The 14042-nt window shown below is 41.9% G+C and overlaps 1 protein-coding gene and 1 long non-coding RNA gene across 6 annotated transcripts in view; one reads left to right on the top strand and one right to left on the bottom strand.

Annotated features, from left to right (window-relative positions):
* Positions 1-7937, bottom strand: part of LOC112487366 (uncharacterized) — an 11172-nt gene extending 3235 nt beyond the window's left edge. Inside the window, exon 1 of the long non-coding RNA XR_003050411.1 lies at positions 7448-7937. This is a non-coding gene — a long non-coding RNA (uncharacterized LOC112487366). The remainder of the gene's footprint in view (positions 1-7447) is intronic.
* Positions 126-9589, top strand: gata3 (GATA binding protein 3). 5 transcript variants are annotated; one of them, XM_008316104.3, is made up of 7 exons: positions 2552-3193; positions 3283-3688; positions 4584-5135; positions 6803-6859; positions 7030-7076; positions 7945-8070; positions 8847-9589. In XM_008316104.3, the coding sequence occupies exons 2-7, from the start codon at positions 3448-3450 to the stop codon at positions 9135-9137; spliced, it is 1314 nt and encodes a 437-aa protein (XP_008314326.1). In that variant the 5' UTR covers positions 2552-3193; positions 3283-3447; the 3' UTR covers positions 9138-9589. The 5 variants fall into 5 exon arrangements, with proteins under 5 accessions (XP_008314325.1, XP_008314326.1, XP_016890255.1 ...); XM_017034766.2 differs by having other exon boundaries at positions 2553-3193; positions 4584-5078; XM_008316103.3 differs by lacking the exons at positions 2552-3193; positions 7030-7076 and adding an exon at positions 126-250 and having other exon boundaries at positions 6803-6948.
* The last annotated feature ends 4453 nt before the right edge of the window (positions 9590-14042 follow it).

Genomic DNA, 14042 nt, shown 5'->3' with positions numbered 1-14042 from the left:
CGATCGCCCCCCCCCCCCCCCCCAGCCTCCTCTCTCTCCCTCTCTCTCTGTTCCCCCTCTCCCCCTCTCCCTCTCTCCTTTTACTCCGTCATAAAGTCTTTTTTTTATTGTCTTATTTTTGCGGCCACAACAGAGAAGAGACTGAGATGAAAACAACAACGGACAAAAACCTGGTTTCTAATGAAATGGACTAAAGGTGTGTGTGTGTGTGTGTGTGTGAGGCCTGGACCGTGATGGAACCAAATATAAGGTAATTTATTTTTTGCTTATTAAAATCTATTTAAATAAACCGTGAGTTAGAACAGAATTAAAACGAGAGACCACGTGGTCCGTGTATAATAATTATACGAACTTTATTATTTTCTTTCACAAATGAGGAATCATTTTATTTTCCCGTCAGATTATGCGGTTCCTTCTGTTGAAATTGTTCTAAGAACTGCGTTCCACCAGCTGCTGTGGTTCTCAGAAACACACACACACATTTTATATTTAATTTCTAAACTGTTTTTTCTTGAAAGGTCTATTGAAATTAGTCAGCGTTAAATAAAAAACGACTCTCTCTCTCTCTCTGACACACACACTTATTCTCTTTCACTCACACAGACACACGCGCAAGAACGCAGCACACACACAAATTGCTTTAAAAAACGAATTTAATCGAATTTTGATTATTTTGACAGATTAACCCTTTAATTGTTGGAGAACCCTTTAGTGTAAAAACAGTGAAACGAACGCTCTTTAAATTTAATACAAACGTCATCGCCTTCGTTCTCATGTTAACGGTCAACTGATTCAGCACGAATATAAAATGTTGAAAATGTTGAATTTTTAGATTCAATACCATATATATAATATATAATATATAACATTTAACATATAACATAGAATATATAATGTATAATATATAATATATAACATATAACAGAATATATAATATATAACATAAAATACATTTATTATTTTATTCAGATTTGCATTTTGTCATGTATTGTATTATGTATTTTCGTATTGTATACAAACGATACACGAGAACCGAATCTTTGATTTCAGCTGTGAGACACCGATTGACATGAAAGTCAGAGGGTGAACGAATGAACGGCTGTGTGACGAAACAAGACGGTAAGAATGTGGTCATAATATTATGAATAATCGTATTAATAGTATTACTAGTAACAATTACCAGTCAATGATAATAATAAGTCAGTAACTGAGATTGAAACCCACGGTGTTTCCAGAACAGGTCAATATTTAACATGTTGAACTGAAGGAGAATTCAAACTAATATCAGACCAAGATTGAACCAAACTGCTAATTTTGTCCACATTAAAGAAACAAAAATGTATGATGATTTAAGATGATCCTCCTTGATCACGTCTACCTGCTAAACTAATATATATATATATATATTCATATATATTCATATATATTCATATATTTATATTTTTGAGAGCATACTTTTTTTAACTAAGTAAAACCAGATTCAGTTCTAGGGACCAGTTACAGAAGTCCCCTGGTCCACCTTTGGATCACAACCCACCATTTGAGTAGCTGCATCTAATAAGAGGAAATGATTTATGATTTAAAATGGACGGGTGTTTTTACAGTGTGAGATAAATCAAATAAATATAATATTTATCAAAGAAATAATTAAGTGAAAAATAAATTGTTAAAAGAATCGTTGTTTATTTATTTAAATATTTAACTTAGGGTTAAATATTTACACCACACAATAATGTGTTTATTTATTATATAAATGATAAGTGGCATAGAACTGTCACGGGGTTTGTTTCCTGACCACGAAGATATTAGCTTCAGAATCAGAAGGAAATGAGCAAAAAATAAATGTTCACACGAACAGCCTCGCGCACGAACTCGCTTGGGTTGAATGTGTGAGAACGCGCACGCGCGCGCTAGTGTAGATGTGCGCGCACACTCTGGAGACTCGTTAAAGAAATATCAGAAATAAAGAGAAGAAAGTCACCGGAAATAAAAAAGATTAGGGGATGAAGAGATAAAAGAAAAACGGACTGAAATAAAATGTGTTCTACCGCGAGAGGACGCACTGTCCCAACTCACTAACACTTCATAACACACACACACACACGCACGCACACACAGCCGTACGAAACGCAACACAGCAGAAACTAAAACAATGAACAAAGTTTGAGGTGAGAGTTTATCACTCGACATCTTTTCTTCAATTCTCAGTCTGCGATTGATCATGTCTGGATGATGATAGAGAGAGAAGATGAGACACGTGACTCCATTTCAGAGAAAACTGTGACGAGGCTATGTGACCCAACTGGACTGTGACCCAACTGGACTGTGTCAAACTGGACTGTGACCAACTGGACTGGGACCAACTGGACTGTGACCCAGTAACCCAACTGGACTGTGACCCAACTGGACTGTATCAAACTGGACTGTGACCAACTGGACTGTGACCCAACTGGACTGTGACCCACTGACCAACTGGACTGTGACCAGCTGGACTGGGACCAACTGGACTGTGACCCAACTGGACTGTGACCCACTAACCAACTGGACTGTGACCCAACTGGACTGTGACCCAGTGCCCGAACTGGACTGTGACCCAGTGACCCACCTGGACTGGGACTAACTGGACTGTGACCAACTGGACTGTGACCCAACTGGACTGTGACCCAGATCTGTTTTTCTATATTTATATTTTTTGAATCATGTATTATTTTTTGGACAAGGTTCACTGTTGTTGAAAGAGTGAATTAGGGGACAGGCCTCGCCCTTTGAATGGTGACGTCACAGAGAGACCCTCCTTAAAGTTGCGACGGGTCGCAGTCACAGCTGTCTGAGCCGCTGGCGCCAAAGAGAGAGAGAGAGAGAGAGAGAGAGAGAGAGAGAGAGAGAGAGAGCGCATCACAGTGAGTGTGAATGAATTCTGTTCACTCAAAGATTTGGATCAGAGTTAAAGAAGAAGTCGCTGTTGCTGTTGTTGCTGTTGCTGCTGTTGCTGCTGCTGCTGCTGCTGCTGCTCAGGACTTGTTGAGCCGGGATCACACTCCGCTCGTTCACACACACGCGCACTGAAGAAGGAGTGAGAAGGAGAAAACCAGTTAAAAAGGAGGAGCGGTGTCGGTGTCGGTGTCGGTGTGGTCCATTATCTGGAGCCGTCTGTCCCACCTGTGTGGGAGGGCGGGGGGTGTTGTAATGCTTGGTTCGTTTCCTGTTTGTATTTTTACGTGACTTTTCTCTGATTCCTGTGACTCACCTCTGACTGGTTCTATCTCGTCTCTCTGTCCGCAGGTGAGCAGCATCAGCGGCCGGACCAGAACCAGAACCAGGACTTGTGGATTTAACTTCAGACTCCGACACAAAGGCGCGTTTACGCGCACGCACACGCGGACTTTGGACACTTCCCCCCCACATGAACACATAACCCTCTGCTGCAGACCAGCAGTAACAGCGCAGATGGACGTGAGCGCGGACCAGCCCCGGTGGATGAGCCACCATCACCCCGCGGTGCTGAATGAGCAGCACGCCGCTTCCCACCACCCGGGCCTCGGTCACTCCTACATGGAGCCTCCAGCTCAGTACCCTCTGACGGAGGACGTGGACGTTCTGTTCAACATCGACGCGCAGGGAAACCACGTCTCTTCCTACTACAGCAACTCGGTCCGGGCGGTGCAGCGGTACCCGCCGCCCCCACACGGTGAGTCCGGGCCTTTGGGCTCCAGTGCTGCGCCGCTGTTCGTCCAGAATGATCCGTTATTCTGTGCCTGGAAGTCTGTCCGTGTGCTCGGTAAATGTTCGTGTAAATTCGATGGTAAATTCACACCACAGGAGTGAAATCAGTTCCACGTTCTCTGCCGTGAATTTATTGCTGAATTTATAGAAATGATTTCGATCCTTGTGCGTAGAATATCGACCGCGGATTCATTTCCTCAACACATTTTTACCTTTTTTTTCACACACACATTTTAATCCGAAAAAACAGGAAAACCGTTTCAGTGTCTTTGAGTTCATTCAAATAAAACGTTTTGACGTGGTTTTTTAATTTATATATATTTGGACTGAGCGTCACTTGTATTTATTCAATGCTTTTGGCCGCTGTCATTTCAGTCAAACGGACAGATTTTGTGATTTATGTTATGTTTATGTTAAAAATGTCTGCCTATCTTTACGACCTGAAATATAAAAATAAAAGATATGTCCTATTGATTTGTTATTTGTGAACTGCTGGATCTCGTGGAAAGTGTATGTTTCACGGGCTGAAGATTTTAGTACTAATGTATACGTGAATACACGTTTAATATACGTTGAATTAAATCAGTCTGGATTAAAGTGAAAGTTTGACAAAAACGTCAGAAATTAATCGAATTATTTACATTTCTGTAAAAGACAGTTTTCCGGCCTGAAGCAAGTGTGTGTGTGTGTGTGTGTGTGTGTGGGCGCACTTTAATTACTTCCAGTAAAAGTGAAAGCGGTGTCAGTTTGACTATGATTCTGGTCTTCTTCTTCTGGCTTTAATAAAAGTCTTAAACTACAGACGGCGCTGTTCTCTCTTCCTGTTGTTGTTTCTGATGCCGGTGTCCCTGTGCCCGCAGGCGGACAGGTGTGTCGCCCCTCGCTGCTGCACGGATCCCTGCCCTGGCTGGAGGGCAGTAAAGGCATCTCTCCTCACCACAGCGCCTCTCCCTGGAACCTGAGTCCGTTCCCCAAGAACCCGCTACACCCGCACGGCTCTGCGGCGGGACTGTCCGTGTACCCTCCGGCCTCCTCCGCCTCCTCCAGCTCGTCCCTGTCCGCCGGTCACTCAAGTCCTCACCTCTTCACCTTCCCCCCCACCCCGCCCAAGGACGTTTCCCCGGACCCGGGCCTCTCTACGCCAGGCGCAGGTTCCAGCGGCGCCGGTCCCGGCTCCGGGCGTCAGGAGGACAAAGAGTGCATCAAGTACCAGGTGACCCTGGCAGAGAGCATGAAGCTGGAGTCGCACAGCAGGAGCGTGGCGGCCTCGGCCGCAGCGCATCACCCCATCGCCACTTACCCACCCTATGTCCCCGAATATGGGCCAGGCCTCTTCCCACCAAGTAGCCTGATAGGTGGGTCACCTTCTAGTTATGGTACCAAAACGAGACCAAAAACAAGGTCCTGCTCAGGTAGGCCCTTATTATTATTATTATTATTATTATTATTATTATTATTATTATAACCGATGGTGTGTTTAAATTAGTAGATTTTTTAAGTTTTATTTTTTTTACTATCAAATAACAAATACGTTAAAACCGTTTTATTTTAAAGATTAATGATAATTACGGTAACTATGACGTCAGACTGGAAAAAAAATGCTTGATTTTCACTTTACTCCAGAATACATTTGAAAAAAAATTGTATGTTTTAAAACAATGAAATGAAAATGGTTTTATGTTCGATGATGGAAAAGAGATTTTTTTTTATTTTAATAGAAGCGAAGATTTATTCTGATTTAACTCTTAATCTGATTAGTGTCAGATTAATTTAAAGCGCGTCACCGCACACCGCAGTCCGCGTTCACTCACACACAGAGAGAAACATAAAAGGGAGCGGAGTGAGGGTGTGAGATGCAGGGTGAGGGGGTGAGGACTTATTTCTCCTGTAATCAGATTATTATCAGTGGGGTAAAAATAACTGAATATATAGATCATTAGGATTATTATCATGAAAACATTAGATGGAAATTAAATAATGACGACGATCAGGATTGTTTTTCTCTAATAACAGATTATCGTCGATTATTCACACACACACACACACACACACACACACCGTCAAAGCGGCAGGAAATTAAATGATTGTTAACGATCGTTGAGGGGAATTAATAAAACAAAGTCTAAGAATCATAAATAAATTAAATAAATGAGGTTCAAAATATGCGTTAGTGAATTAGAAACGTCGTCTTGTGTGTGTGTTTGCACATGTACAGTACACACACACACACGCACACACACAGTCGGGGAAGTGCGGAAATGTAAGAAAATGAGACAATGGCCTCTCTGTGCGCGCGCGCGAAGTGAACGCGTGTCCGACTGTCAATCAAAGCAAAATCATTATTATGTTAATATAAATATGACAGAATGACACTTCATGTACATGAGCGAGTCAGACGGGAAGGTCACGTGACCGGGGTACAGTTCGCCGGGTTCGTTTTTATATCGACATTTGTTCAAAGATTTAAAATAGTCAAAAAAGAAAAACATAAATGTATTTATAAAAATGTTGGAAATCATTTTATGTTTAAGAAACAAAAGTACAATTATGATAGAAAAATATTATATTGTGTATATAGTGTTTGTAGTGCATTAGAAAAGCACCTGTAAATTACCGCATTATTGTTATTATTATTATTATTATTATTGTGCATAATGATAGTAATAATTATTATTGTCGCAGTTTTAATAGTAATGTTTTATTGCGTTTTCATTTTCCTATTTAAATATTGACAATATGTAAAATGTTATTGAATAATAATAATACATTTTATTTCTGTTATAATATATAACAGTGGTGACAGTTGTCGTTGTTATAACTATGAATCATCACGTAGAACATTATGGTATTGACAGTTGTATTAACATTATTACCGCTCTGTGTCATACTGATTGTAACGACGTCATTATTTTACATTAACTGTTGTTAAATGATAACTCTGAACTCTTTTCTTCTCTGATTTATTGCTGATATTTAAATTCATTATTTGCTCGCTGTTTGTTGATGTTTCTATGACCTAACCTGAGCTCTTTCTCCTCCTGTTTTAATTTTTGTTTTTTCTCCTTCTCTCTGTGCACAGAGGGCCGCGAGTGCGTGAACTGCGGGGCCACGTCCACCCCCCTGTGGCGGCGGGACGGTACGGGTCATTATCTGTGTAACGCCTGCGGCCTCTATCACAAGATGAACGGACAGAACCGTCCACTCATTAAACCCAAGAGGCGGCTGGTACGTCAGCACTACGTCACTCCTCTCCCCTTTATGACGCGTGTCCTCTCTCTGTGTTTCTGTCTTTGTTCTCTTCTCCAGGAGGAAGGAAAGATTTTAGCTGCAGGAAATTCAGCCGACACCTGCAGGTCTCTGCTCTAACTGCAACACTTTTTGTTGATTTACATTCACCCAGAAATATGACTTTTCATTCAAGTTCATGTTTTAACCAAAGGAAAAGTAGCCCAGAACGGTAGTGTTAACAAACTGGTCCTGGTGCAGGACTCCAGGTACCTAGAACCTAGTCCTGGACTTTAAGCACATCTTGGTGGGAGCTCCACACTTTTAACCACAATTTACACATTTTATTTAGATCTTGTTGTTCAGAGTTCAGAGTGAAGCTAAGCTAATCCAATCCCTGGTTCAGTACTGGTTCTGTAGAACCTCCTCTGGTTCTCCTCATTATCTACTTCTTCTGTTTCTTTATCCAGTTCTTTTTCTTACCGGGTTCTTGTCTTACCTTGTTACTGGTTCTCCTCCTGGTTCTTTTCTTTCCTGGTTCTCCTGGTTCTTGGTTCTGGTTCTTCCTCAGTCTCTCTTCATTCTTCTGCTGCTGGTTCTGCTGATTGTCCAGCCCTGAACCAACACCTCCCCCTGTTCCTCATCCTCATCCTCTTTTCTCCTTCTTTCAATGATTCCAGCAGTGTGCGTGTATTTTTATCCTTTAGTAAAAAAAAACAAACAAACACAGAAATATAGAACATTTATTTGACAGAGATCAAGAAGTGAACCTAGAACCTGAAGGAAAACTAGAGGCAGGATTTAAGATTTTTTTTGTTATAATTGTTTTATCAAGTTATTTCCTACATTTAAAAGAAAATTTGAATAATTACAAAAATCATTAGACTTTACAGAAACCTTTGGAGTTTTGGTTTTCAGCCTGTGGTTCATGTTTATCTTCACAGATTATGAGCAGCTTCTATAAATTAGATTTTTTTTTCCCCCTCATGATTTAAGTCTGCGGCACGGCGAGCGGGAACATCATGTGCAAACTGTCAAACGACAACGACGACACTGTGGCGGAGAAACGCTAACGGTGACCCGGTGTGCAACGCCTGTGGACTGTACTTCAAACTACACAATGTAGGTCTTACACACAGAGAAATACACACACACTGTGGTGGTGTTATGTTCTGTGATGTCACTGGTCCAAAGATATAAACCATTTACTGATAAATAAATGGTGAGGAAAACAAAAAAAAAAAGAGTCAAACCTTTGAAAAGTTAGTTAAAATATTAAAAGTCATTGATTTGATATTTGTGGATTTTCTCAGTCGTCATCGTAATAATCTGAAAAGACCTTTTTAAAGGAGGAAACTGGAGTTTTTCATCCAAGAGTAGAACTGATGGAGAACTCTTCAGTCCAGTTTTCTACTTTAAAACTTCTTTTCAGATCAGACGTCATTGACTTCACATTAGCCCATGATCCCACAAAGTCGTTGAGACCAAAAGACCTGAGACTCAAGAACATTTCTTTTTTTGTTTTAAATGCTCCTGCAGGAGCAACTGTAACACCAACAATGTCCCCGGAGATCAGAAAAGTATTTGTGAATGTGATTGTGAAGACAGTGAGAGACAGAGAGAGACCAGATCCTGACTCACCAGGACCTGGTTTTGGTCTCCTTTAGAAATAACACTAACGGACCTGGAGAAAATCCTGACTGAGCAGAAAACTCCGTGACAGAGACAGAAAAAAGGAGGTGTTTATAAAGTGAAACCTGACTCCACCTCAGGTCTTTAGACCAAAACCAGGCAAAAACTGCTTTTTGGACAGAAATCCATCCACGTTTGAACACTTCCTGAGAACTGATCTCCTGTCTCCTCCTCTGTCTCCTTCTCGTCCCCTCCTTTGTGAACAGATCAACCGACCTTTGACGATGAAGAAGGAAGGAATCCAGACCAGAAACAGGAAGATGTCCAGCAAGTCCAAAAAGAGCAAAAAGTCGCACGACACCATGGACGACTTCTCCAAGAGTCTGATGGACAAGAGCACCTCCTTCAGCCCGACGGCGCTGTCCCGCCACATGTCCTCATTTCCACCCTTTTCCCACTCAGGTCACATGTTGACCACACCCACACCCATGCACCCTTCCTCCAGCATCCCCTTTGCACCGCACCACCCCTCTAGTATGGTCACCGCCATGGGTTAAAGGTGGAACCTCCACACCCCCGCTGACAGACTGCTTCACCCATATGAACTGTGAGGAGCACAGGTTGGAGGAGTACCACCACCTCCTTCTCACCCTCCTCCTCCTCACCACCACCACAGAGGTTACTCTCTGTATCTGTACAAAAAGCCATTTTATTCACCAAAAGAACTCACATTCTTACCTCCACCAAACCCCGCCTCCTTTCACCTGTGGATCAGGAAGCCCCGCCCCCTCCTCCATTTTCTCCTAAGGAAACGCAGATTCTGAAAATGTTTGTACAAATTGTGAGACACACTGTACATTTACCACAAAGACTTTAAGAATGGGACGAGAAAAAGAAAGACAGAGGTACGAGAGACACCGTGGAAGAAGAGGAGGAGGTGAGGAGGAGAGAGAAAAGAGAAACAAGACTGGTCTGGACTGGACTAAACTGGACTGATCTAGTCTGGACTAGTCTGGTCTGGTCTGGGCTGGGAGTTGGACTGGACTAAACTGGACTAGTCTGGACTGGACTGGACTAAACTGGACTGATCTAGTCTGGACTAGTCTGGTCTGGTCTGGGCTGGGAGTTGACGAACTGTCTCTGCTCCTTTTGTTTGTTTATTTGATTTTGTTTTGTTTTTTGGATGTGATTCTTTCAGTTGGTTTGTGCTGCCACACATAAACACACACACACACACACACACACACACACACACACAGACCAACCACAGATTATATGCATTGTGAAAAGTCAGTGTATTTGTTATTTGTATGTACAAAACCAAAAATATGACAAAACAAAGATGTAGAATTATTTCTTTATGTTACACAGAGACTGAATGGGTGTAAAAAAGTAATAAAAATATGAATATTAATAATAATAATGATGATGATGACGTTAATTATAATAATCACAAGTGTAAAATAAGACTGGCTTTTGTTTTGCCACTTTTTGTTTACTCCTCCTCTTTGAAAATAATAATAATAAACCAGTTTAATCTGTTGACACCTCACAACTTCTACGATCTACCATCCACTTCCTGTCTCTACCATCCACTTCCTGTCTCTACCATCCACTTCCTGTCTCGGCCGTTCCAGGAAACAGATCAGAGGTTGAATAATAAAAAAAGGAAGAGCTAACATGAACGGAGGTTTAGAATCTGAACACAACTATAATCCTGATCATGTGATCACAGTCAGGTGGTTAAAGCATCCGACGGTCGTCAGGAACAGAGAGTTCAGTCCGACGGTAAATATATCAGAAACTGACCGAATATCAGGAAAGACAACAACAATCAGGAACTGGGAACAAGGAGCACAGGGAACGTCATGGAACTGAGAACAATGATCCGACAAAAACTGAGCAACAGAGACACGAACACAAACCCAGGACGTCAGGTGACGTCAGGTGACAGGTCAGCACTGGACACAGGTGAGTGTGATGTCACTGATCAACAGCCAACCGGGCAGGAGGGGGGCGAGAGAGGGTAGACCTACCTCACACAGGTGTATGACCATAGTCAGGTGTACGACCACAGACGGGTGTACGACCACAGACGGGTGTACGACCATAGTCAATAAATAAGAAAACTATTTCACCAGCATGTTTTACATGTTTTTGTTTTTTTTTTTACACCCAGTGGATAAAGTACTTTGAAATTGTAACTGTAACTACTGTGTTAGTGCCTGGTCACATGACCAGAGGTTTTCACATGTCTTCAGCCAGACTGTTTCCACAGAGCTGGATCATGGTCTACACTGGCTCACCAGGCTTTCATCCATGGTACTCTACTGTGGCTACAGCCAGGCTTTAAAAGGGATTAGCTTGGTCATGTGACCCATCGGAGATTGGAGCCTATGTTGTTACGGCAAGGTCAAGAGGTCTCGTGTGTTTGTACAGAAGGACGGAGAACGGATGGAATCTCTGGTCCGACCCCTCGACCCCCAGCTGAACTTCCTCCCTCTGGTCCAGAGCCAGAGGTTGAGTTGAGGACTTGTGAGTTTACGCTCACTCTGTGATTTCCTCTGTTCCTCTGTCATCACCTCCTTCATCATCCTCTTCAACCACAAACGCTGCTGTCCATTTGATCCCTATAGGGTGAGCTCTCATTGATAAACAGCTCTGTTCGCCCAGCCCAGTCTTCATGTTAAGCTAGGCTAATCGTTGCTATCAGACCTCCTATCTCCGTCTGACGGGCAGAGAGCCAATCAACTGCTTTCAACCGCGTCCAAACTCATGAAGCAGCTTGTTTTAGTTTATTACCATGAAAAGTTCACTTAAAACTAATGTGTGTTGTGAAACAAAAAAGAAAAAAGACACAACAACAACAACAATCATAAATGATACCAAAACAGACAAAGACAACAAAGAAGCAACCACAACAACAACAAAGATAAAAAAAAACAACAAATTATTTCTACCAGAATAAGAGTTAGATTAGATCAGATTAAGTTAGATTAGATTACATTAGATCCCTGGTTTCATTGTTTATGTGACTTTGGTATAAGCTGTGCTACACTAATCAGCAGACGTCAGTGTTGTAGTAAACCAGAGTTTCATCATCTGACTCTGAAGACATGAAGAAACTATAAAAATAAGGAGCGTAAGACATGAGGAAATAGGACCTTCTGTAGAACCTGACTGTCAACTGGTCTACTGTGATGACTACCGTCATAACTACTGTGATGACTACCGTCATAACTACTGTGATGACTACCGTCATAACTACTGTGATGACTACCGTCATAACTACTGTGATGACTACCGTCATAACTACTGTGATGACTACCGTCATAACTACTGTGATGACTACCGTCATAACTACTGTGATGACTACCGTCATAACTACTGTGATGACTACCGTCATAACTACTGTGATGACTACCGTCATAACTACTGTGATGACTACCGTCATAACTACTGTGATGACTACCGTCATAACTACTGTGATGACTACCGTCATAACTACTGTGATGACTACCGTCATAACTACTGTGATGACTACCGTCATAACTACTGTGATGACTACCGTCATAACTACTGTGATGACTACCGTCATAACTACTGTGATGACTACCGTCATAACTACTGTGATGACTACCGTCATAACTACTGTGATGACTACCGTCATAACTACTGTGATGACTACCGTCATAACTACTGTGATGACTACCGTCATAACTACTGTGATGACTACCGTCATAACTACTGTGATGACTACCGTCATAACTACTGTGATGACTACCGTCATAACTACTGTGATGACTACCGTCATAACTACTGTGATGACTACCGTCATAACTACTGTGATGACTACCGTCATAACTACTGTGATGACTACCGTCATAACTACTGTGATGACTACCGTCATAACTACTGTGATGACTACCGTCATAACTACTGTGATGACTACCGTCATAACTACTGTGATGACTACCGTCATAACTACTGTGATGACTACCGTCATAACTACTGTGATGACTACCGTCATAACTACTGTGATGACTACCGTCATAACTACTGTGATGACTACCGTCATAACTACTGTGATGACTACCGTCATAACTACTGTGATGACTACCGTCATAACTACTGTGATGACTACCGTCATAACTACTGTGATGACTACCGTCATAACTACTGTGATGACTACCGTCATAACTACTGTGATGACTACCGTCATAACTACTGTGATGACTACCGTCATAACTACTGTGATGACTACCGTCATAACTACTGTGATGACTACCGTCATAACTACTGTGATGACTACCGTCATAACTACTGTGATGACTACCGTCATAACTACTGTGATGACTACCGTCATAACTACTGTGATGACTACCGTCATAACTACTGTGATGACTACCGTCATAACTACTGTGATGACTACCGTCATAACTACTGTGATGACTACCGTCATAACTACTGTGATGACTACCGTCATAACTACTGTGATGACTACCGTCATAACTACTGTGATGACTACCGTCATAACTACTGTGATGACTACCGTCATAACTACTGTGATGACTACCGTCATAACTACTGTGATGACTACCGTCATAACTACTGTGATGACTACCGTCATAACTACTGTGATGACTACCGTCATAACTACTGTGATGACTACCGTCATAACTACTGTGATGACTACCGTCATAACTACTGTGATGACTACCGTCATAACTACTGTGATGACTACCGTCATAACTACTGTGATGACTACCGTCATAACTACTGTGATGACTACCGTCATAACTACTGTGATGACTACCGTCATAACTACTGTGATGACTACCGTCATAACTACTGTGATGACTACCGTCATAACTACTGTGATGACTACCGTCATAACTACTGTGATGACTACCGTCATAACTACTGTGATGACTACCGTCATAACTACTGTGATGACTACCGTCATAACTACTGTGATGACTACCGTCATAACTACTGTGATGACTACCGTCATAACTACTGTGATGACTACCGTCATAACTACTGTGATGACTACCGTCATAACTACTGTGATGACTACCGTCATAACTACTGTGATGACTACCGTCATAACTACTGTGATGACTACCGTCATAACTACTGTGATGACTACCGTCATAACTACTGTGATGACTACCGTCATAACTACTGTGATGACTACCGTCATAACTACTGTGATGACTACCGTCATAACTACTGTGATGACTACCGTCATAACTACTGTGATGACTACCGTCATAACTACTGTGATGACTACCGTCATAACTACTGTGATGACTACCGTCATAACTACTGTGATGACTACCGTCATAACTACTGTGATGACTACCGTCATAACTACTGTGATGACTACCGTCATAACTACTGTGATGACTACCGTCATAACTACTGTGATGACTACCGTCATAACTACTGTGATGACT

The sequence above is a fragment of the Cynoglossus semilaevis genome, chromosome 8 (genome assembly GCF_000523025.1).
Source record: "Cynoglossus semilaevis isolate Cse_v1.0 chromosome 8, Cse_v1.0, whole genome shotgun sequence".
NCBI lineage: Eukaryota > Metazoa > Chordata > Actinopteri > Pleuronectiformes > Cynoglossidae > Cynoglossus > Cynoglossus semilaevis.
This window is presented reverse-complemented; position numbering and strand designations above follow the sequence as displayed.

Coding starts and splice junctions, on each gene's coding strand:
- gata3 (XM_008316103.3), top strand. CDS start 3,448: ATGGACGTGAGCGCGGACCAGCCCCGGTGGATGAGCCACCATCACCCC. Junction 3,689..4,583: donor GTACCCGCCGCCCCCACACG/GTGAGTCCGGGC, acceptor CTGTGCCCGCAG/GCGGACAGGTGTGTCGCCCC. Junction 5,136..6,802: donor AAAAACAAGGTCCTGCTCAG/GTAGGCCCTTAT, acceptor CTCTGTGCACAG/AGGGCCGCGAGTGCGTGAAC.